This window comes from Martes martes, assembly GCF_963455335.1.
Source record: "Martes martes genome assembly, chromosome: 1".
NCBI classification, from domain to species: Eukaryota; Metazoa; Chordata; class Mammalia; order Carnivora; family Mustelidae; genus Martes; species Martes martes.
In genome coordinates this window covers 13968314-13994212 of record NC_137888.1, presented here as the reverse complement: position 1 = coordinate 13994212, position 25899 = coordinate 13968314, and the positions used below count along the sequence as shown (strand labels likewise).

General features: G+C 34.5%; 2 protein-coding genes across 2 annotated transcripts; both read right to left on the bottom strand.

Moving 5' to 3' along the window:
- Nucleotides 1–7808: 7808 nt before the first annotated feature.
- Nucleotides 7809–7994, bottom strand: LOC308357399 (keratin-associated protein 19-7-like; the record flags this gene model as incomplete). Its single annotated transcript, XM_080826950.1, has 1 exon — nt 7809–7994. The coding sequence occupies one exon, from the start codon at nt 7992–7994 to the stop codon at nt 7809–7811; it is 186 nt and encodes a 61-aa protein (XP_080683076.1).
- Nucleotides 7995–14941: 6947 nt separating this feature from the next.
- On the bottom strand, nt 14942–15145 carry LOC308347610 (keratin-associated protein 19-7-like; the record flags this gene model as incomplete). The annotated part of the gene is made up of 1 exon (XM_080811178.1): nt 14942–15145. One exon carries the CDS (start codon nt 15143–15145, stop codon nt 14942–14944), a length of 204 nt encoding a protein of 67 aa, XP_080667304.1.
- Between the last annotated feature and the right edge of the window lie 10754 nt (nt 15146–25899).

Genomic DNA, 25899 nt, shown 5'->3' with positions numbered 1-25899 from the left:
TATTTGCCTTGGCTGTTAAATCCTTTTGCCTTCTTATCAAAATTTATTCTATTTCTACTTTTCATTTTGAAAAAATTTGGAAAAATTTTTAATTCTCAAAGAGTCATTTTGAAGCCAAACAATCACAAATAAATCTAATGAGTTTAAGAATCCCATGAACGGTTAAGTAAATCTGCTAGATTGTTTGACTGTGATGACTAATTTATGTACTTATTTCTAATGCAAATAACTATGTCCATATAAGATAAAAATCAATATATTTCACAAATTTTTTAAAAGCTCAATAATGAAATGTATCCTTATTCATGTATTTTCAAAGAAGAAAAGGAGTATGTGATTAAGAACAAAAAGTTGTGAAATAATACTATCAAATATATGAACAAAATATTTTTATTGCTTTTTTTCCTGAGTTAAAAAATAGAAAAATGATAATATCCTTTGGATATGAATTATCTTTGAAAACTGAGAAATGTATTTTTTTAAGTTTTTGTTTGTTTTTCTCTTAATTTGGTTGACTCAATGACTCAGACAATTCTTTGTCATTCTCTTTTCAGGAACTTTCTACAAAGGAACAATGACTTGATGTGGAACTCAGATCCTGTACTGATGTGTGAAATGATGAAAATATATTCTCCACTGGCCAAATTATAGTTTTTATTTGAAAGTTAAGGGCACTTTTTCTTATTTAATTTTATTTTTTCAGTGTTCCAAGATTTATTGTTTATTCACTACACCCAATGCTCCATGTAATACATGCCCTCCTTAATAGCCACTACCAGGCTCACCCAACCCCCCCTCCTCTCCCCTCCAAAACCCTCAGTATTTTTCTCAGAGTGCACAGTCTCTCATGGTTCATCTCTCCCTCTGGTTCCCCCCAACTCACTTCTCCTCTCCTTCACACAATATCCTCTATGTTATTCCTTATGCTCCACAAGTAAGTGAAACCATATGATAAGTAGACTCTCTCTGCTTGACTTATTTCACTTAGCATAATCTCCTCTAGTCCTGTCCATGTTGATACAAAATTTGGGTATTCATCCTTTCTGATGGAGGTGTAATATTCCATTGTATATGTGGACCATATCTTCTTTATCCATTCGTCTGTTGAAGGGCATCTTGGCTCTTTCTACAGTTTGGTGACCGTGGCCATTGATGCTATGAACACTGGGGTACAGATGGCTCTTCTGTTCACTATGTCTGTATCTTTGGAGTAAATACCCAGTAGTGCAATTTCAGGGTCATAGGGAAGCTCTGTTTTTAATTTCTTAAGGAATCTCCACACTGTTTTCCAAAGTGGCACTTCTGTTATAAATTCAAAATATTTTTCCTTCACTCAGACAAAAATTAATTAAATCATAAAATAGGGTGTAAAAGTATGTGATAATGTACCTTACTAGGAGTGTCACAGACAGTGTTTCTCAATCTAATGACATGGATGGCTGTTTTTGTGGTTTTTTTTTTTTTGTTTTGTTTTGTTTTGTTTTGTTTTTTTGCCCTATAGGGAATGTTTATAGACTGTGGAACTATTACTTGGTCAAGTGTGAAACAATGGAGCTCTACAACTGTATCTCATTTGCTGTGTACACTGATAGTCCACAACACCCAGACTGGATTAACTAAAAGGCTAGGTGATAACTGATGGCCAAGAAAAGTTATTTTTATGTAGACTGAATAAGTCTGTGCCTTTGAAGGAAGATTTCTGATAGAGATAGAGAGATGCATAGAGATATAGATGAAATCCAGATAAAACTAACATTGAAAGGAAGTTTTAATTCTCTATATCATAACAATGAAATGTTACCGAAATGGTTTTTCTATCTAAAAAATGTAATCCTTCACATCCTCATAAAGGCACGTATGTTCATGGAAGCTCAGCAGAACTTTCAAAATACAGGGAGAAAATACAGGGCAGAGGAAGCTACATTGTTGCACCTAGATTCAGAAGACGTTGGCCTTGGTCCTGATTCTGTTACTAGAGCCTGCCTAACTCTATAGAAGCCTATTATTTTTCTGAAAGTGTGTGGGTGTTTGGGTGTGTGGGTGTGTGGGTGTGTGGATGGGTGTGTGGGTGTGTGTTTACCTGCAAGATAAGATGCATAGCCTTGCTGTCATTTAATGTCTGGTTTTGGCAAGTTTATGACACTACTATTTAATTGAATCAAATATATTTTACCAATTTTGACACATTTTTTAAAAATCTTAATTTTTTACTGTTACCTGAATATATCATTTGATTTTAGAGGAAAAAATGGTATTTCCTTATATCTTTTTTCTTATTTCATAAGTAAGATCTCCATTCCTGCTTATTTTTATCAGAGAAAATTCAGATCTATTAGAAGACTCTGTGGATTCAGCTGTGTTTAACATCAGTTTAAGCTAAAAAATAAATTAGTTCAAAATTATGTCTGGTTGTTTCTTTCCCTTATTGAGCTGAAAAAATTCTTCAAAATGAGAATGGTGGTAGTGAAGAACGCCATGTCTAGTTGTGAAAATACAGTAAGAATGTAAGAGAACTAACTAAAAAATCTTAGTTAAAATGCTTTTAGTTAAATGATCTCACAGGGGAAAATTTACCCCAATTCATTACTGACTTATAGGGCAGCTGCTTGATGCAAATGTCAAACGAAATAATGTGCTGAAGAGAACGATACACAGGATGAGATTATTCAAATTCAAAAATTCTTGGAAAGGCTGTTTATTTTATAATTAGACTAGTGAAAATGTTTGATCTATTTTCATATGATTGTCCTTAAAATAAAAAAGTGAAATGAATTTTGAATAAGTGGAAAGATTTATTATGCATTATTCTGAATTTAAAATATGATTTGACTTATACAAAACACATATATTTGATAAATAAATACATAGATATATTAAATTGCCTTAGCTTTTTGTTGTTGACTTAAATCTAAACATTATCTAAATAAAAGCAAGAGTTTGAAAAATATTAAATTGCTAACCATTTAAACTTTTTTTTTCATTTCAGTCTAGAATTATTAGTTTTTACATCTAGTTATATGCATATTTGTGAGGTATATGAAAAAAAATTATTCTAAACCAGGGAGATTGCTTCCCTCATTGACAATTGAGTAGCATTTTCCTTTCAGTCAATCCCATCTGGGTCTTGTGGAGTCTCAATGTACAGAGCAGGTAAAATAACCATTGTGAGGCTCCATCACTCCACACTTAATTGGGTAATAGTTCCAAAGTCTGCAGATGTGTCTTATAGGGCTAAAAATAAAAGCAGTATATCATTTTCATGTACTTGAGTTCCATGAACAAAATAAAAACCATATTTCATTTTCAAAGCTGATATTTTATTAGAAGGGGAACAGATAATCTAATCAGTTATAAATGCAAAAGAAGAGGATGCTTAAATTATGAGGAAGATGTAGGAATATATTGAAAAGTCCAAAATTCTGAAAAGATAAATATATTTGTGGAAATAATCCCAGCGTGATATTAAATGTTCAGATACTGCACTCAGTTTTGGGAAGTCCCTTTCGTTTTAGATGTTGGGTTACTGACCCAGGAGTTTGGTAGGAGCCAGTGAACCCAGAGCAGAGCAGGAGGCAGCAGCCAAGTCTGCGGCCCCTCTAGCCACATCCATGGCCCAGTCTGGGGAAGCTGACCCATCCCCAGCCATATCTGCAGCCCAGGCCACAAAAGCTTCCATAGCCACAACCTAGGCCTCCATAGTAGTTGGTGCAATGGCTCCTGGCATCAGGGGTGGTGAGTTGTTTTGCTGTTCAAAGACTTTGAGTATCAATGGCAACATGTCTAGAGTGATGCTTATATCCCCTGAGCAGATCATGTGGTAAAATACATACCAGCTATTTTTGAGTCATTCTATGTGTTACCCCTGTTTGACACAATCTTGACGTATGAAGAGCCCCTCAATCTCATGAAAGTGTTTGAATTTGCATTGTTGCCTAGGCGTGGTGTCCCTTAAACATACCACATCCTTTTTATGAGAAAGAATTGCTGTATTTTCAAAGTCTGGACATCCCAGACAAAATAAAATTCCTTATAGCCAGGGATATTAAATAACACATTTGGTAGTGTTATGTTTTAAAATTAAATATTGCATCATCTCTGGCTTATCTTGAATTGTTATGCTTCACTTAAGATTAAATGAAAGAAATTGGTTAAATTCAAGGTACTAAAATTTACTGTATCCCTTCAAAGGCATCTAATACTTCATGGTAAAATCTTTTTTCAAAGCTAAAGAAACATTTGAGAGTCTGGAGGCATCAGCTCACCTGCTGTGAACACCAGCATAGAACTTCAGGGGGAAAAAAAAGAAGTTGAAATAAAGCTATCATTTTTCTTTTATTTTATAACATTGGCTACCACAAAACCATTCTCTTTCCTGATTTTGCATACGAGTTTGGAAAATGAACATTTGGATTAACAACATGAAGTAATATTGCTCAAATATTAAAGACAAATCAGAGTAATCAAAAATCATAAGCAACATTAAAGATTATTCAAAATTCCTTTTTTTCACATCTGGACTCCCTTTCTGGCATATCTCCTAACCAAAAATAGATTACATCTGCCTCCTGCTATATAGACACTTTTTCCTCCCTTTCCCCTAATCTATTATTTACCTTCTTTTCCAATCAGTTTTCAAATATCACTTTACCTCAGTTCCTCTCAGTCCCCACTAGGGTCTGGGAAATGGGGAAAATAATGAAATATATACAATTTATCTTTGGCTTCCCTCCATTTTTTATACAATTCATACTTAAATTCTTCCATATATATCTTCACTCTTACCATAATATTTTTGCCTTTGTATCCTCTTTGCCTATGTTTTTATCTTATTTTATTTAAATTCAATTAATTAACATACAGTATATCATTAGTTTCAGATGTAGAGTTCAGTTATTCACCAATTCCATATAACACTCAGTGCTCATTACATCTTTTTGCCTATTGTGTGTTTTGTTTTCTGTTTCAGAAAATAGCTAATAGTGTCTGCTAAGATATGAAATGCTTATTAAGATCTTAGATGCTGAGAAAAAAAAATGCCTAATACCCTGTGAAAAAGAGGTTTTAACATTGGAAATGTCTTCAGAATCTCCAAAAACATAAGTATAATGTAAAAAGACAGGGTAGAGTAAAGGACCCACTGAAGGTAAAAAGTCCTTCAGCTGACTCCAAGAAGTTAATCACTTAAACCCAAGACTGACCTGAATCCTGCTTGAGCCCACCAGATACATTTTTAATTTGAACGGAACATTTAATTCTTTTCAAACTCTCATGGCTTCAAATATAATGTCCAGCTTTTTGGAGCTTATAAGCAGTTATGAAATGATGTATTTTCCCAGCTGGACTGGTTGACTGCTGAACAACTACTAGCATGCTGCAGAAAACCAGTAAGGGTGAGTTAAATGGGTGAATGCACCCTAAGGTTCTTACAGGTAAAGATCACATCTTCCATAGACATGGATATCTCTATAAATGCATCTGAGGGTTTAAAGGAGGAATTGTCTCAAATAGATTTCCTGCTTTAGAGGAAAACAAAGCCATCATTTCATTTGCTTTTGTTGTTGTTGTTTAAAGCATAGTATAAAATACCCAAGTCCTAAGTGTACAAGTTAGTGATATTTTGCTTTTATTAACAGACCACCTACATCAATCACACTCAAGCTCCCCAAATTTTCTCTTGACCCTGCCAAGTTATTATTACTCTCTAGAAGTTTGTCCCATCTGGACATCACATGAATGGCATCAGATGGTATACCAGCAGCTTTTCTCTCCTGAATGATTTTGTACATCACTGTCTCTGTGAGATACATCGTTGTTGCATATAACTTTAGTTTTGTTGTTTTCATTATTGCAAAGTAGCCCATTGTATGACTAAAGCACAATTTATTTACTATTTTGCTCTGGTAAATCTATATTTGTGTAGTTTCCTTCCTTCCCTCCCTTCCTTCCTTCCTTCCTTTCTTCCTAATATGAATAAAGCTGCTATATATATACCTTTTACTAGTGGTTCTTTTTGTAGACCTAGGTGTTCCTTTACTTTGGGTATGCATGGGACACACATTGCTAATTTATACTATATATATTAGCTTCAGTAGATTCTACTAAATAATTTTCCAATACAGTTGCTAAATTTACAATACCACCAGCAGCTTATGAAAGTTCTAGTTGTTCCACAACCTTACCCACATTGGCCATTTCGACATCTTAATCTGATCATCTTTAGGGTACATAGTGATTTCTGAATATTATTTTAATTTGGTGTTCCTGATCAATGATGACATTGAGAATTTTACATAAGCTTATAAGCTGCTTAAATATCCTGTTCAAGTATTTTGTCCATTTTTAAGTGGGCTTGTTTGCTATTAATCAATTAATCAATATTTTATAATTGATTAGCAGGAACTCTTTACTTTTTGGGTGTTGGCATTTTGTCAGATTTATATATTAAAATTATTTTCACTTAGCATGTGACTTGGAATTTTTCCACTTTAAATTCTCTCTATATATAAAATGTTGTAACATAATAACATCTAATTTATTCATCTTTTTCTTTTATGTTTAATGTTTTTGGTTCTAATTAAATTTTTGACGACCTCACAAAATGTTAGTTAATTATTTTTGTCTCTTTTTTTCCAGAATTGTTTCATTTTCATTGATCATTCTAAAAATAAAAATAATTGATAATTTGAATATTTCATGCTCATTCAGCCAAGCTGAAGCAATATAATTACAAATAAGTCAAACAGGTTTCATTCTGTATGTCACACTCTGCCTATTTGACTCTGACAGATATGCCTTGGTTTTGGGGTTGGTGAACCGGCTGTGATGTGTTCTCCTTAACATAAGCAATAGCTTTTCCTTGGAAATAAAGATGTGCTGGAGCATTTCTCCAAATCTAGCAGAGAAACATAAAAACAGTCATTTCAAATTCTAATAATATAATATTATACTAGGAATGTCAAACATCTGCTCCAAGTGATGGTGTTGATTATTCTTCTTTATAGCTACAGAAGACATTTCTCCCAAATCTGGAGAAATGTTATTAACCATTAAGAAAACAGAATAGCTATTGTTTTGCTCTGTCAAACTAAATAGTATAGTCATGCAGTGAAATCATCAGGCTATTACTTTACCTGATCTAGCCAGTGCAAACCTAATAAACTATGAGTAGTTTGACTGAAAGGGTAGACCTTACTATCTGGCTAAACAAAACTATTTTTATGTTTAGTAAACAAATCTGAGTCTTTCAAATCTACCTTAAATATTTTAAATAGCATTTGATCTTAACATTGTTTGCTATTTTTTTTCAGATCCAGCTAAACTAGAAATTAATAGCTTCAAGATTCTAAATCAAAACTAATACCTCTAACCAAAATTAGGTGGTTATGTGGAAAGCAGATGAGTCCTCATAAACTCTGTGTTTATATTGCTATGATAATTGCAGGAACTTGTAACCAGAATTTCAGGACTATTTCTTTGAAAGGACGCAAGAAGGGAAATGCACTGTGAAAGATAAAGTCAGAATTCAGTTAAAAAATAAATAAATAAATACATAAATAAAGTAAGCTGCATATTCCATTTTAAATTAGGATAATTTATTGCATAGGAAACTGAGAAATTCTACAGTTATGAAAGTGCATGTAGGGGATAACAGAAGCAGGCAAATAAAAGATGATAAGTATTCCTAGTATCTAAGATGCAAAATAATTTTCATCTTGGCTTGGTCCCGGCTGATGTTTCTTTGTTCAAGTTTTGGTTAATTTGAGTTCATCACCTTACGGCCTCGGATGTTGGGCTTCCAGGGCGGGATTTCAGTAGAAGTTAGAGAATCCATATCCTCCATAGCCCCGAGGGCGGAAGCAGCCACATCCATAACCTCCCCAGCCCCAGCCCAGCCTGCGGAAGCTGCCACATCCCCAGCCACGGCCACAGCCCAGGCCACCAAAACCTCCACAGCCGTAGCCCAGGCCTCCGTAGTAGTTGCCGTAGTAGCTCATGGTGTCAGGCGTGTTGAGTTTGGTTTGCTGTATTCAAGGCAAGATCTTGAATGTGAATGTCAGCGTGTGTAAAGGGATGCTTATATACTCTGGTTAAAGCATGTAAAAAATCACGTGTATACTCTCCTTTTGTGTCATTTCTCAATTATCTACTTGACACCATTCATTCATTCATTGTCCCCTGACACAGGGAGAGGCCCTAACACTCATTAAAATGTTTAAGATTGCTTTGGTGCCTAGTTAGGGTGGCCTCTAAAAGTTATTGCATCACTTTGTAAGAAGGAATGCAGTATCTTCAAAGGCTGAGCATATCAGACCCTAAACAGAATTCTTCATAGCTAGGCATGCCAATCATATCTGCTGGTGGTGTGTTTCTCAATGAAATGTTTCTTCATCTCTGTTTTGGTTTTGTTTTTTTGGTTTTTTTTTTCCTAGATTGCTGTGCTTCATTTACAAGTTAAGTCAAAGAAATGGGTCAAAGTCAAAGCTCTATCATCTATCCTATCCTTTTAAAGCATCTTACTCCTCAGGCTAAAAAATGAGTTATTTACCTCTTTCAGAGATAAGGAAATGGAAACATTTGAGAGCCAAGAAGAATCAGCTTGACTGTTGTGATATCAGTAAGGAATTTTAGAAAATAAATACATAAATAATCTATGTTTTCTTTGATTTTAGAACATTGGTTACATAACTGATACACTTTTTACTTTTTATATTACTTTGAAAAATAAAAACCATTTTTGCTTATTATAATTGATTAACTAATATTGATGTGTAATTATTAACTTAAATCCATAGTTTATATTGCATTCTTCGTGTTGTACTGTTCCATGGGCTTTGACAAGCATGGGACAAAATTGTTCAAGAATTGAAGGCAAGTCACAGCAATCAAATACTTATTTCAGAGTAGCTTTCAAAGCTGACTATAAGTTATCCTTCCAAATCCTAACCATCTTCTCTGGTATGAGATCTACCCAGGTTGCTTGCCAAAATGCAGATCATGGGGCACCTGAGTGGCTCAGTCATTTAAGCATCTGCCTTCAGCTCAGGTCATGAACTCAGGGTCCTGGGATCAAGCCCCATGTTGGGCCTCCTGCTCTGGTGGGGCAGAGCACAAGCAGGGGCTACTCCCTCTGCTTGTGCTTGATCGAGCACTCTCTCTCTCTCTCTCTCTTTCTCTCTCTGTGTCAAATAAATAACTCTATTTAAAAATGCAGATTGTGGGACACCTGGGTGGCTCAGTGGGTTAAGCCTCTGCCTTCGGCTCAGGTCATGATCTCAGGGTCCTGGGATGGAGCCCCACATCAGGCTCCCTGCTCAGCAGGGAGCCTGCATCCCCTTCTCTCTCTGCCTGCTTCTCTGTCTACTTGTGATCTCCCCCTCTCTCTGTCAAATCAATAAATAAAATCTGAAAAAAAAAACTCTTCTCTATTTTTACATTCACTATTTCCTCTTTCTTCACCCATATATCTAATATTGCATTTTATCTCTTATTTTTTAATTAACAGAACATTTTTAGTATACTTTTAAGTTTCAGAAAAATTGAGCAAAAAGTACAGAGTTTCTACACCCTACACCCTACACACACACACACACACAGACACACACACACACACTTCCCCCATTATTAAACATCTTGAATTAGTATGGTATATTAATTACAATTAATGAACCAATTTGATATGTTATTATTAGTTGAAGTTTATAGTTTATATGAGGGTTCACTCCTTGTGTCATACTATTCTATGGGTTTTAACGAATCCATAAGATCATGTAATCATCATTAAACCACTAAAAATCCTCTGTACCCCACCCATTCTTCCTCCCTTTCCCCTAACTCTTGCAACCACTAAACTTGCTCTCTGCATTGTTTCGCCTTTGCCAGAATGTCATAGTTGGAATTTTACAGTATGTAGCTTTTTCACATTGACTTCTTTCACTCAACAGTAGCTTTCATTATACCTCCACATCTTCTGCAGCTTGATAGCTCACTTCTTTTCATCACTGGGTAATATTCCATTGTCTGGAGGTGCCACAGTTTGTTTACCCATTCTCCTATGGAGGGAAACTTGATTGCTTCCAAGTTTGGACAATAAAGAATAAAACTATAAATGTCTGTGTTCAGGTCTTCATGTGGACGTAAGTTTTCAGCTTATTTGGGTTAAACCAGGGAGAGTTATTGCTGGATCTTATATGTAAGACTATGTTTAGTTTTGTATGAAACTGGCAGACTGTCTTCCAAAGTGGCTACACCATTGTGCTTTTGATCAGCAATAAATGAGAGCTGCTGTTGCTCTACAACCATGTCAGCATTTGTTGTTGTCAGCGTTTGGAATTGTAGCCATTCTAATAGGTATGTTACAACTTCTTTTAGAGTATCATTGAGCCTCTGTCCTCCATTAACCATTAATAGGCTATGACAGCTAGATCAAAATGTAAAGTATGTGAAATTTCTCTTTGCCACCCATCAATTTTCATTCGGTCTATAGTCAGTCCATTTTCTTCCTTCCTCTTATACCTTCACTTCTAAAACAACAGTTTCCCATTTGTATTCCCTTTGCCTAGTCTGTGCTCTTTTTCTTTTTTCCTTTTCTTCTCAGGAAATACCATACTAATCTCTACTAAGATAACAAATATGTGTTGTTAAGGTCTCAGTGTCAAAAAGATAATCCAAATCCAAAGGCTCTGTCAAATTCAGTAAGATTCCCTTATACGTTGGAAATGCCTTCAGAATCTCTAAAATTTAGATAAAATGTTAAAAGATAAAGGGTGGGGAAAAGTTGAGGGCAGAAGTTACTCAGCCAACTCTAAGAAGTTAGTCATTTATCTAAGCTGACCCAAACTGGTTGGTTCTTCCAGTAGTGCCCTTAAATTTAGGCTTGAATCTTTAAGTTCTTCAGAATCTTATATGACCTCAAATATAGTGTTCAGGTTTTCTTCATTTTTTAAATTTAATTTTATTTATGTGTGTGTCAGAGAGAGAGAGAGCACAAGCATGGGGAGCATCAGGCTGAGGGAGAAGCAGAATCCCTGCTGAGTAAGGAGCCAGATACAGGACTCAATCCCAAAACACTGGGAACTTGACCTGAGTGGAGCACAGATATTTAACCCACTGAGCCACCCAAACATCCCAGGTTTTCTTTGTTCTACAAGTAATTTTCAAGTGATGCAATTTCCCAATTGGATTTGATTATTTTTCCTTAATATCTACCATGTAATAGAAACACAAAAAATACGTGCTGAAAGGATGAATGAATTTTAAGGTCTGTAAACATAAGCACCATGTTTCTCCCAGGTGTGGGTAACATATGGCTGCATCTAAACAATAAGGATTTAAAAGAGGAATGAGCTCAAATGGCTTTCTGTCTTTAGAGGAATGTATAACCATCATACATTTGCATTGGTTCTTTGTTTTCAAGCATAATAATGAATTCTATATTATATATAAATTTAAGCATAAAATTTGATGCATTCTTGCAAATAGGCATGTACTATCTATTCCAAGCATACCTTAATGCCTAAAATGTCTCTATTATTCATTTTTTGTCAATATCACTTTCTGGAAATAACCATCTGTCTAGATTTTGACAACCGTTTCTGTAGACCCTATCAATAATTTTCCCAAAAGGGGAGGGCGGGGGCAGGGTACCTTGATGGCTCAGTTGGTTGAGTAGCCGGCTTTTCATTTTGGCTCAAATTGTGATCTCCTGGGTTATGATCTTATGGGTCATGAGATGGAGCCTGGCTTGATCGTAGGGCTCCATGCTCAGCAGGAGATCTACTTGAATATTCTCTCCCTCTCCTCCTCTCTCTGTGCATGCTCACTCTCTCTCTGTCAAATAAGTAAATATTTAAAAAAATAATGATTTCCCAAAACAGTTGTTAGATTTGCAATCCCACCAGCAGTGAAGAGTTTCTGTTGCTCTATATCTTTGACAATACTTGTCATTTTCAGACTATTTAATTTGATCATTCTTGTGGACATGTGACAATATTGGAATACTCTTCTAATTTTTTACCTGACAAGTAATGATATAGGGCTCCATTAGACATGCCTATTGATCACTTAGGTAGCCTCTTTTTTGAAATGTCTGTTCAAGTGTTTTGTTAGTTTTTTGTTCAGTTTTTAATATTTTAGTATTGATTTGTAAGAGCTCTTTATATATGTGAATACTGGTATCTTGCCAGATCTGTGTTCTGGAAATATTTTCTTCATGTATATGCCTTATTATTTTTTTTTCACTTTAAAATCGTGTCTATACATGAGCGGAACTTCTTAATATAATGAATGGCCCTGATTCATTCATTTAAAAATATTTTATGCTTAATGCTTTTTCTTATCTTAATTAAGAAATTCTTGGCTGCCTCGGGACGCCTGGGTGGCTCAGTTGGTTAAGCAGCTGCCTTCGGCTCAGGTCATGATCCCAGGGTCCTGGGATCAAGTCCCACATCGGGCTCCTTGCTCAGCAGGGAGCCTGCTTCCCCCTCTGCCTCTGCCTGCCTCTCTGTCTGCCTGTGCTCACTCTCTCTGACAAATAAATAAATAAAATCTTAAAAAAAAAAAAAAAGAAATTCTTGGCTGCCTCACATCTTATTCTTTAATTTCCTTGTCTGCTGTCTTCAGAATTTGTTCCATTTTTATTGCTCATGCTAAATTAAAAGACAGTTGTTAATTTGAATATTTCATTCTCATTAAGTCAACAAGAAGCCATAAAAACACAAATAAATCAAACAGGTTTAATGATGTCACACTCTGTCTATTTAACTCTGACAGATCTCTCAGTTGTGCTGCTGATGATCTGATGATGGATTTTTTCTGAACTAGGTGACAGCTTCCCATGGAAGGAAATGTGTTCCAGAGCTCTTCTCTTAATTCCAACATGAATCAATACAATCTAACAATAAGAGGTATACTAATATGCTAAAACTTCATTATACTAAGAGTGCTAGTTTCTCTAATTAGTTATATTGATTATTGTTTTTCTTCATATATATAAAGTTTTTCCTCAGACTCTGATGCTACTTTCCAATTAGAGAGTAAAATAGCTTTATGTGAAATTATGTTTTGCTCACTGAAACGAAAGAGTTCAGTCCTCTCATGGTGACACTAAAATATCTTTACCTTGATCTACTCACAGTGAAGCTGCAATACTTCTCCTGAATTGACTGAAAGGACACAAGCTGGCTGAACACATTCATCCAGGCATTCAGTAAACAAGTCTGAGATTTTCACATGCATTGTAATAAGTTTTTAAAGTAGATTTTGGATTTAACCCTCTTACTAGTTATTGTTACTCAGATACAGCTAAATTAGAAATTAATAGTTTAAGATTCTACATCAGAATATTTGCATATCAAAATAAATGGATATGATCAATCAGCTGTGATAATTAAGCTCTTCAAAGGTGCATGACCAGAGCAAGATGCTTTACTTAAGGGCACTCAAGGAGGGAAGTATGCAATCAGTGTGGCCGTACGCATGGTAAAGCAGATGCCTCTCTTCAGCAAGACCTGTTCCAGTATTAGGCTCTATTTCTCGTGCCATCCTTGATCTTTAGCAACTCATTTCACTTTCTGGAGTCCTTTCCCATCCAAGATAGCATTATAGTAAGCTTTACAGGACCCCTGCCAGCTTCATAATTCTACTGGTTTTACTGAATTCAGTTAACTCAAACAGAAAACATTCACTTTTGCTTTACTACCTAAATATATAAAATTGAGGGGAGGAGAGAGGGAGAAATTATGATGCTTCATTCTGTATTTTTCATAAGCAAATACTTATGTGAAGTACTAACATGAAATGCTCACTCTTTGAAGGTCAGTGTTACAAGACACTTGTTATAATGCATAAAGCTTCAGGTCAGGAATTGCCTTAATACAGATTACTTCACAAGTGATGACAGTGATTTTAAGTTTCCATGATGAATAGCAAAATATTTCAGTGTACTGACAATACCGAAGAACAATGCCATGTCCCACCATGGAGGACCATGAGGAAAATATGATACTATATATATATATATATATATATATATATATATATATATATGATGTAAAATATATAAAAATATTTATTTTCACTGTGCATTTAGAGATATATTTTATTCTATCACTACTTTTTCTTCTTATTAAAATGGCTAAATAAAAATAAATTTTGAACAAAACATCAAAGTGCTTACTCTGCATGTCAGCCTCACTTCAGATATGAAAATATGTAAAGTTAATAGTTCAGTACCAAATTCATATACCAATGTTATCTAACTAAAAGCATTGAATAAGATTTGGTCGGGGCACCTGGGTGGCTCAGTGGGTTAAGCCTCTGCCTTCGGCTCAGGTCATGATCTCAGGGTCCTGGGATCGAGTTCTGCATTGGGCTCTCGGCTCAGTGGAGAGCCTGCTTCCTCCTTTCTTTCTCTCTGCCTGCCTCTCTGCCTACTTGTGATCGCTCTCTGTCAAATAAATAAATAAAATCTTAAAAAAAAAAAGATTTGGTCTAGTGTTCAGAGGAAAAAAATCTTCATTCCAACTGAGTGTTATGGATTGGAATATATCTATCTAGCCATATGGGTGTATGTTTATATATCTCTCCTAGGACTTTGGTTTTTCATGGAGTAATTTATTTTCTTCATTGCCAGTTGGGTGCAGTTACAAATAATCACTTTGATATTTTGAGTTTCATAAAAAAATGAAAGCCACGTATGCTATTTCAACTTTGGATAATTTATTGCAAAAGGAATAGAGAAATCCCACAGTTATAAAAGCAGAAATAAAGGACACCAGGAAACATGAAAGAGACCATTATAAAATAATAAATATTCCTAAAGTCTTAGATACCAAATGTTTTTGATCTTGGCTTGGCTCTGGATGATCTTGTTTGGTTTGGTTATTGTAGTCAAATTTGGATAATCCTTTTGTGGCCTCAGATGTTGGGCTTCTGGAGCAGGATTTCAGTAGAAGCCAGAGAATCCATATCTCCCATAGCAAGATGGGCGGCAGCAGCCGTATCTGTAGCCTCTGCAGCCCCAGCCGCAGCCCCAGCCACAACCTCGTCTGTGGAAGCTGCCACATCCCCAGCCACGGCCACAGCCCAGGCCACCAAAACCTCCACAGCCGTAGCCTAGGCCTCCATAGCAGTTGCTGTAGTAGCTCATGGTGTCAGGAGTGATGAGTTTGGTTTGTTGTTCAAGTCCAGATCCTGAGTGTGAATGTCAGCATGGGTAGAGAGATGCTTATATACCCTGAGCAGAACATATGATAAATCACATGTATACTTTTCCCTTGTGTCATGCTGCATATTATTTGTAGTGTTGTAACTCATTATTCTTCTGTCTCTTGACACAGGGAGAGGCCCTCATTCCCATTAAAATACCTCAGTTTACTTAGCTTCTTATTTAGAATGTCCTTGAACCTATTGTTTAGCTTTTATGGGAAGAAATGCCTACCTCTTTAAATTTTGTACATTCCAAGCCCTAAATTGAATTGCTTATTACCAGGTATATTACATCATTTACATTTGATGACATTCCTTTTATAATTAAAAATTTTCTCCTTTCTGTCATCTCCCAAGTGGATAATTCCATCTCCAACTAAATTCATAGATATTTGTTCAACTTACAGCTGTTAAATCAATATTTTTCAAAAAGGAAATTTGTTTATCAAGATGAGGACTGGAGAAAGTGCCTCTGTTCAGAAAACATTTTGAAAAAGAAAGTACATGTTGATTTTTAGCATTTCAATTATAATAACCTTTATAATATTTTTGGCTTTAAGAACTACCTTCAGCAAAGGGAGAGAGAGAGAGGCACTCCAAGAAGGCTCTCCACAGAGTGTGGAGCCTGATCCAGGGCTCAATCCCAGGACCCTGAGATCATGACCTGAGCCAAAATCAAAAGTAGGTACTCAACCAACTGAGCCAACCAGGAGCCCCTTAACTTACATGATTTTGAATATACAGTTGAGTTTTTATGAGATTCCCAAGTATTTTAACAAAGGTAAATTTCCTCAGATGTTTTAATCCTAAACAGCGAGTAGGAAATTAAACACTGCTTATAGAACTAATGAAGAAATTATATGTAAACTGATAGTAGCTATCATGGCTACAACAACCAGTGCAACTCTCTGACTCCACCTTAGCAAACTACCATTTTAAAACCAAAATGTTGTTCGATATGTCATAACCCAACATATCCCAAGTTTCTTTTATCCAAATATTATTTCAATATTTCTCACCCTAAACTAGAAATAGTTGATAAGCTGAATTTTTCATTCTTAATAAGTCCTTTTAAATACATGTAACCATAAATAACTCAGACAGGATTAAGGATGTCACCTCTTGTCCATATAACTCAGCCACATCATATGAGAGTGATTAATGGCTTCTTTTTGTTCATTTGGATTTGAAAGAGATGTGTTCACCTGAGATAGAGCACTAAAAAACAAAAATGAAAAACCTCAATAGTCAAATAAGAAACAAGAATAGTTTCAAGCATAAAATGTGATACTTTTACACCAGACCAATTTTACTGTAAATGAGCAGCAAAATATCGATACTAAAGTATTATAAAATACATAGAAAAAATGTTTGTCTTGTTTTTTTTTCCTAAGTGAAAAATTATTAAAATGAAAGTATCCATTGCAAAATGAAGACTATATATTTCTTTGTAGAAGTATTGTTTTATGTTCAGTTGCTGGACCCAAAGTAGATTATTTTTTTTCTTCTTTTCACTCTTAGGAAGTTTCCTTAGAAATACATGTTAATTAACATTCTGATAATGGATGGTAAGAAAAAGAAAATCTGTTTTCACTTGGGATAACTAATAGTCTTTACAAATCAATAAAGGAAACTTCTGTTGTAAATTCCAAAGGTTGTCCTGTAACTCAGACATAAATCAAAAAAATACGAAATTGTAGGTTACAAAAATACACTACATAATACTAGGAATGTCACTTTTTTTTTTCTTATTTTAAGTATACTGATAATTCTTTTTCTTTGTAACTTTGTAACATCTTCTTCAGCCTGCAAAGCTACTGACCTGTGTAAGAATAGAATAATTTCAAATGCTATTTAGTTATAGGAGCCAAAGTTCTTTTTTTTTTTTAAAGATTTTATTTATTTATTTGACAGACAGAGATCACAAGTAGGCAGAGAGGCAGGCAGAGAGAGAGGAGGAAGCAGGCTCCCCGCCGAGCAGAGAGCCCGATGCGAGGCTCGATCCCAGGACCCTGGGATCATGACCTGAGCTGAAGGCAGAGGCTTAACCCACTGAGCCACCCAGGCGCCCCAGGAGCAAAAGTTCTTTAAAGGCATGACCAAATTCTATTCCTGGTGTCCTTGCCTATGAAAATACAACATTTGATAGGACAAGAGACAGGAGTTGACTGATTTTTTTTTCTATCTTCAGGTTTTATAAACAAATCCAAATCTTTCTAATAAAATACCGTGATGAGGATTAAGTTTTAACACTAGTCGTTCTTCATTTGCCTTGAGTTACAAGTAAATTACAAATTGAGAAGTAGATTATATACAATAAAATAAAATTTTCACAATAAAAATGTAAAAGAAAACACAATAAGAGGTAGTTAATCTAACAGAGGGAACTATTCCCTATAAACTCAGCTATAAAATTGTAGCTATTCATGGAAATATGACAAGAACTTTCCAGATGGTATTCAAATTTGAAAGTATATAATGGAAGAGGATCAGCATGATGGGGTAGATCACCAGGTTTCAGTGAACTGGTTTTTGATCTTGGTTCTGACACTTGTAGTATTTGTGACTCCAGGCATCGCTTAACCATCTGGAGTTTCTGCACTTGTATGCTATAAGGGACAGCACGGCACAATCTCTAATTCTAGGTCAGCTCTCACTTCTGCTGTTGTCCTTTTATTATTGGATTTCACCAACTCAAACAGCAACAGAAAACTTTATCTTGTTGCACTACCTGAATATTCCATTCAAATTTGAAAAGGCAAAAATTTTATTACATATTTTACATACTCTACTATGTAAAATACCAACAACAACATGCTTACTTGATGAGTGATAATTGATTGGAAATCTACTTAAAAAAATCCTTTGGATGAATGATGACTCTCATCAAGGAAAGCTACAGAGTGATATATTTCCTGGTTGTATCTAGGTGTTTACATTTCATTTACAGTTGCAAAAGGCTTGAATGCCATGAAGATGATAATGATGAAAGTAAAAAAGAAGAATATCAGGACACCTGAGTGGCTCAGTCAGTTGAATGTCTAACTCTTGATTTTGGCTCAGGTCATGATCTCACAGTCATGGGATCGAGCCCCATGTTGGTCTCTATGGTCAGTATGGAGTCAGCTTGAGATGCTCTTTCTCCCTCCCTCTGCTCCTCCCCACACTTGTGCTCTATCTAAATAAATAAAATCTAAAAAAAAAAAAAAAAGAATGTCACTGCATACTACAGAGGAACAATGATATGGTAAAAATCTAAACCAAATATATTCCTAATACTACATATATTTTAATTAACTAATTTGAAGTATTTTAATATATTTGTAAAATAATTATTTTCATGAGAATGCCAAGTAGAGGAAACAGAGAAAAATATTATATATAATCAAGAAATTAATTTAAAAAACACTTTCTTTTCCTAGAAGTTCAGAGAAATATTTTGATCTATCACTCTTCTTTTCTTGTCATGAAAGAACTAAAGAAGGACATATTTTGAAAGCAGGATGAATTATTTATTCATTTTGGACTGCATTGATAAAAGGAATTGCATAAAATGTTAAACATATAAATTATTTTTTATTTATTGCCATAAATACATTGCAATTGTTAGACTTAATTTTTTTATTTTTGTTTAATTTTTTTAAAGGTTTTATTATATATATTTAACAGAGACACAGGCAGGTGGTGTGGGAGAGGGAGAAACAGGCTCCCCACAGACTAGGAACCCAATGCGGGGCTTGATCCCAGGACCCTGGGATCATGACCTGAGCAGAAGGCAGACATTCAAGGGCTGAGTGACCCAGACATCCCTATTCTTGTTTAATTTAAATCTAAACATTATCTGATTAAAATAAAGAAAAAAATCAACAGGTATTTGAGAAGTTATCATTCATTTCAATCTAAATTTATTGTTCTTTTTTATGTCTCCACTTGCGAAATAAATATTTAATACACAAAACCATATATCAGAATCTTTACTGAAAGTTGAGTAAGATCTATGTTTAGTTACATATATAATTGATAATAAAGAATTAAACAAAAGCTATATTTGCTCCTTCAAATTAAAAGACTTTATTAAAGAAATAAAGGAGACATGATAGATACAAAACTGTAACTCTAAATGTACTGGAAGCTTTAGATGCTATTTTGATAAATGGACCATTGATAAATGGAGCAAAATCTTGGTTGACCCAGAGGTTGAAATCAGATTCTTAAAGTCCACTCATGGAACCAGATATTAGACTCATAAAGAAGAATTTTAATAGAAGACAGAATCCATATCCACCATAGCAAGATGGGAGGCAGCAGGTATTTCTGTAGTGTCCCTAACCACAGCCACAGCCCCATCTGCAGGAGCTGCCACAGCCCCACCCATGCCACAGCCCAGGTCTCTATAGTAGTTGCTCTAGTAGCCCATGCTATCAGGGGTTGAAGGCTTGGTTGGCTATGAAAGCTGTTTCCTGAGCATGAGTCTCAGCATTTGCACAGAGGTTTTTACACCCGAAGCCATGGATGTGGTAACTCACCCCAAATACACCTCATTTTCCTCCCACAGAAGAAATTTCATGAAACAAGTATTTCTGGATTTTTTGTTTAATATTCATGGAGTTATCTTCCACTGAAGTAAAAGTTCTAAGTTAATCTTTAGTTCAGTTAGCTCAATTCCTTTTATTAAGTTGTTTTTATAATGAGAAATATTTATTTGCAACTTCAAAGACTATTCCAACATTAAGATTCATATAAACTCCCCCTTATTTTGGTTTCTGAGGATCTCTACAACTCAGTCAAGGAATGCCTGACAACATCATCTAGATGTTGCTACTTTACTGCATATGCTGTCTATTTTTTCATGGAGATGACAACCTCTTATTATTTGAGGTAAGCAGGACACTAATGTTATTCTTAAATCCATGCCCCATTTGAGACCGTAACCACTTAGATGTCAAATATCCAGACATGTTGAGATACAAACAAATTTTACTTTACTTTTATGCTGTTCAGAACCAGCTTTGAACCAGTTACTTTTACAGTATCTCATTAGACATATTTCTTAATCTTTGAGACATAATATTTGAAATCTTTATGCCTTCTTAAAGAAGGTACTTCCAAACTTGAGGAAAAAACAGAGGGAAGAAGAAAGGGAATGAGAACAAAACAAATATATATTCTCTGTTTTCTGTATTTAATTCTAGTCAAAACAAATGGTGTCTCAGTTTAATAAATGTCAATAATCCTTTACAATTATCACCTGAAAGATGTCAAGAGGGCATCCTGGCAATTTAGGAACTTCTTTCTGGGATCCAGGATTATAGCATTATAGAAGAAATACATAGCTCTACTGATCTTTTTGTGCAGGAATTAGGAAGAGAAACAAAAACGTGGACAAATGACAGTCATAGTGATTTCTTTCAAAGACTAATAGAAGGATATCTTTAATATTGTGTATGTGTGTGTTTAATTTGGACACTCATATTAAATCCATCACCCCAAAGGATATGAAAATTAAAGAAATATTTGTTAAGGATTTACAAATAATGTTAATGGGGTACTTGATATTTTACTGCCTGATATCCATGTGTTAAAAACCTGCTACTTAATGACTAGGGGCATATTTAAAGTTCTTTGGAAGAGAGATTACCACATGACTCTAAGATAATTATGGTGATTTAAAAAGTCACAAAATACTTAATGCCATTGCTTTATTCAATAATTCAATTTTGAATTCTGTTGAGCTATATCAAAGTTATAGTTTTGTGTATATTGACCAGCCAATCAAAGCATTAGTACTGGTTCCACCCCAGGCAGGACTAATACGATAGAATATAAACTAGCCCAATTTTCCAAAGACCTTCTTAACATCAAATGAAATAGAAGTCCTAAGTTGCATTCTGATTTCTATACTGAAATATAGTTGTACTGTATAAAAGTCAACAATTCCTCAAATAAAAAGTTTACTAAAACTGACACAAGAAGAAATAAAAACCTTAATGAATATATATCTTAAGGAAATAAAGTTTGTAATAAAAAGAAAAAAAAAAAAACAGACTTCTAACAAAGAAAACTCCAGGTTCACATTGCTTTAGTGGTGAATTTTAGCAACTACTTAAATAATACTAATTATTGCAAGAAATAGTATTAATTTTGCACTAATTATTTCAGAAAATAAACTAAATCAACAATTCCAAAATTCAATTATGTATGAAAAATTAGAAAATAAAGTGCAAGAATATCACTAACAATATCAGAAAAATAAAATAAAGATAAATTAAAGATATGTGCAAGACTTAGATTTTCAGTCACACATTAATGCTGGAAGAAATTAATAAAGATATATATACACATATAGACATATATAAAATGTTTATATATTGACTGTAGACAGAATACCTCCCAAATTATATGTTAAATAAAATCCCTAATTCAAATGACAGTATAATGTATATATTTACAAAAGATTCTAAAGTGTATAAGGAAATCCAAAAAACCTAGAATATCCAATACGGTATTTAAAAAGAAAAAAAACTTTACATTAACTGATTTTAACACTTAAACTGGAATAATCAAGAAAGTGTGTTACTGGTGTGAAGATACACAAGTAAGTTGATGGAAAATATTAGAGAGTCTAGAATTAGGCTTCTTTTCCCACAAAGATTCCAAAACAAACAAAACACTTTTCATCAAATGGTACTGAAACAATGGGACATTTCTATGGAACAAGAAGAAAATGACCTTAATTTCTTCATAGTCTACACAAAAATTAACTCAAATGTATGATAGAACTAAGCATAAAAGCTAAAACTTTAAGACTTGTAGAAGTTTTCCTGTTTGTTTTAAGACACAGAAAGCACTGACCATTAAAAAAAAAAAAAGAAAACAAACAAAAAAAATAACACTGTGAAGTGAAATTCATCAACTGCAAGCCACAGACTAGGGAAAAAAGTGTAGCTATAGATATATAGTGCAGATGATACAGATAGGTATCGATACAGATTAGAGATAGAGAATAGAGATGATAGAGGTAAAGACAGAGATAGAGACATCCATCACATGTAAAGATCTCCTGCAACTCAAATGTGTAAAGACAAATATACCCAAAACCTGAGAACATTGACAGGAAGATATACAATAAGCAAATAAATTGTGTGACATGATTAGTTATCAGAGTTATCAGGGAAACCACAATTTATAACCACAATTATATAACATCACTCACCCACTGGAAGAGCTAAGATTTAAAAAAAAATGTTTTTCTTACTCGTTGGCTATGATTTAGATTAATTTACATAAAATTTAAGTTGATTTAAAAATGTTTCAATTTTTATTAGTGTGACTTCTAATACAATTTCCAATATAGTGTCTTCATTGGAATTGTCATCTTATGATATAGTCTCAAGAGAGTTTAAGCCTAAGATTTTGGCACATAGCACCATATTTCAAAAAATTCTACTAGCATGCTTAATTTAAAGAATTCTATTAAATTTAATTTAATGGAAAGAACAAATTTTGGGGGAAATCATCAGGCCCAAAAAGTTCTGGCTGATGAGCAGACTAAGTAGTCCTACCCTACAAACAGCTCATGAGGCAGCTAGTGAAAAGAGCATGGATAACAGGGTCTGTGTAATAGGATTGTTAGAGTCTTTGGTCACGTGGTTCACTATGATGCACTCACACAGGTCCTAGATTTCAATTTCTCTTTGGTGATTCAGAATACTGTTGATAGAACCAGTGGCTAAGTGGCTAAATAAATTAAAGTTATAATGAAGACTATTTATAACCAGAATCTTAGCCCAGGGATTTTAGCATCCCAAATCACTGCCATAAATTGGAGTTTGCTCCAATATAAATTTTGATTAAGAATTCAAAAAAATCTAAGACATATTTACTATTTAATAAGTACCTTCAATGATCACTGACAAGACTATTTGGGACGGAAGTCGAGATACTGAATCACAAATACAGAAGATAGAAAAAAAATACCAAGCCAGAAAAGACCAGCAACCTCTCCCTCTCAAGCTAAATCTTTATTTGTTTTTCACTGATTTAATAACGGAAATAAATGATATCCTCAGGAAAAGAAGCAGTTGCCTTCATTTGAAATATCATAAAACAAAGGAAAATTATTAAGATAAATGACTAAAGTTAAGACCATATTGTAACGCCACATTAAACACATTTATTGGAAAATGATTATAGAGATCTCTCCCAGTGTAAAATACACTAAAGAAATTTCAGATGAAAAATGAGTGTCTCGAGAGTGAACGGAGAAATAATGGTTGTGGCAAAATATCCAATATTTATAGAATAAGTTTGAATTGCTATTGAACAGCTGTACATACACAGACAGATCTTAAATCTTATGCCAACAAGTTGGTAAGCCTCCAATTTATCTTCTCTGCCTGATATAAGCTGGAAATAGTTTGATCAAATTAAACATTTGAGAAGTTAAATCTTATTGTTGGATCATTCTCCCAAGAATTTTATGTCTGAAATCTTAGTAGAAACCAAGTGTCCAGCATCTTCCACAACAAATTGGATGGCAGCATTTTATCCACAATTGCCATACCTTTTTTTCAAAAGCTGTCACATCCAAGGTCATTGCAATAGTCCTGATGATGGAAGCGGGCACCAGGCTTCTTGCTTCCAGTTAGTTCATTGTGTTGAATTGATGTTCAAAGACATTTAATTGTGACAAGTCATAGGTACTCTCCATATAACAGCTATACCAAAGGACATATGGAAAAACACTTTAGTAATTTGCTTTCTCTTACAAAAAAAGGGGGCCTCACATCGACTAAAACTAAGCTTGCTTTGGTGGATTGGATCAATCAATATTTTCCAATTCATGCTATTAGGTTTTAATTATGTTTACTACATATTCACCTTCAGTATAATATTTTTTATTAAATCTTCAAGCAAGAATATCAGGCTGCTGATAATCCTGAATATATATATTGGGGAGATTTGGTGCTTGCTCCATGAATGATATTATCATTTTGTTTTTAGGAGAAAAAAATCTATAGATCCGTTTAAACATACATTTTAAACTTTGTCTCTATCTCTCTTCTACCATTGACTATATCATGTTTTGTTGTAGATATCTGAAGACAGGTCAGCCTCTACAACATATCTGTAAGCACCAGATAAGGTCTATTAATTCTATATAAGTTTATCTTTTTATCAGTTGAATGCCTAGAACATAAATTCTGTGTTCAATAAGTCTTATTGAGTGAATGTACCTTCATTTGATTCAATTATATACACAGATCTCCATCACCATGATAGCGTATTTGGTACTCTTAGAAGCAATAGGTTTCCAATTTTCACCAGAAGTTCATTCATGCCCACTTTGGAAAAGTCAAACTTTCTTTCTCTGGCGTTGCAAAGATAACAGATCTTCATCCAAACTTGAGTTTCTCTCCTCTTTCCTACTCTTTAAACTTCAAACTAATTTACTAGAGACAAAATTCCTGAAAGAATGCTTCCTTGAATCTGTTAAGAGCATATCAAAAATTGAATTCTTTTAGTGCCACAATTTCCCCATTTGCCCTTATTTTACACTGGAAGGAATGGGAAAAAAATAGCCTCATCTGAAGCCTAAGATGCATTTGGAAGAGAGTCAATATTACTGTGACTTTTATCTGAAGACATGAAAATGTTAATACTCATAACTTGTAGCTGTTTTAAAAAATTAAGTACCATCAGATAAGCAAGTTGAAATATTCCTTGGAATACGTTGACTCAATCACCTCAGTGGGTCATGGATAAGGAAGCAACCATAAGGGGACAAAATCCCACTCCAAAAAGGAAGTTTATCTTCCTGATTGGATATGTTCTTTATTTTTAATCAGTTGGAGGTGGGGAGAGAAGAGGAGAATTTGTGATGTCACTAAAAGCTTTATTGAAAAATTACTACAGAAATGGAAGCAATGATGATATATGAGTAGTTGAATGGTTCAGAGATGAGCCCATGATTGGTTTCAACCATGGATTCCACAGTCTTGCTGGTGATGCTGTTGCCACTCTTAGTTCTTGTGGAATGTTCCACCAGGGTTATGAAAGCTTTTTATAGACTCCAAGAAGAACATATTAGAAAACCCTTTGGAGTAAAGGATCTAGAAGTCAAGCTTTCTGTTTCTGCAGTGCAGAAACATCAATAGATTTTTCAGTAGAAGTTAAATCCACATCTCCTGAGACCAAAGTCAGGAACAAGACCTCCGTAACTAGAGCCTAAGCCACAGATCAGACCACAGGGGCTTCTACAAGCACAACCAGAACCAGAATCCAGGCCACCATTGTCAAAGCTCAGGCCTCCATAACAACTGATAGTATAAGAACTTGTGGGTTTGGTTGAAGGTTGTCCAAGTTCCTCCAAGTGTGAACTAGCACCTGCAGAGAGGCTCATATACTCCCTCAGCAGTCCATGTGGCAAACCATGCTGATTTACTTCAAGTTTATTCAAAACCAAGATTGTTCGACTATAGAAATCCAATTAAATGATTCTTTTCTTAATTAGAAAAGACCCAATTAAGGAAGCTTAGATTTTTAATTTGATTTTCCTGCTGAGTTTGCTTTCTACAAAACCTATTGCCCATAATGAAAAGAGTTCATGGGCCTTGCAAAGCCAACCATGACTTTATCCTCCACAAAGTCAACTATAAGCCAGGCTTGGAGACCTCAGGCAGCCCTCTGATGATG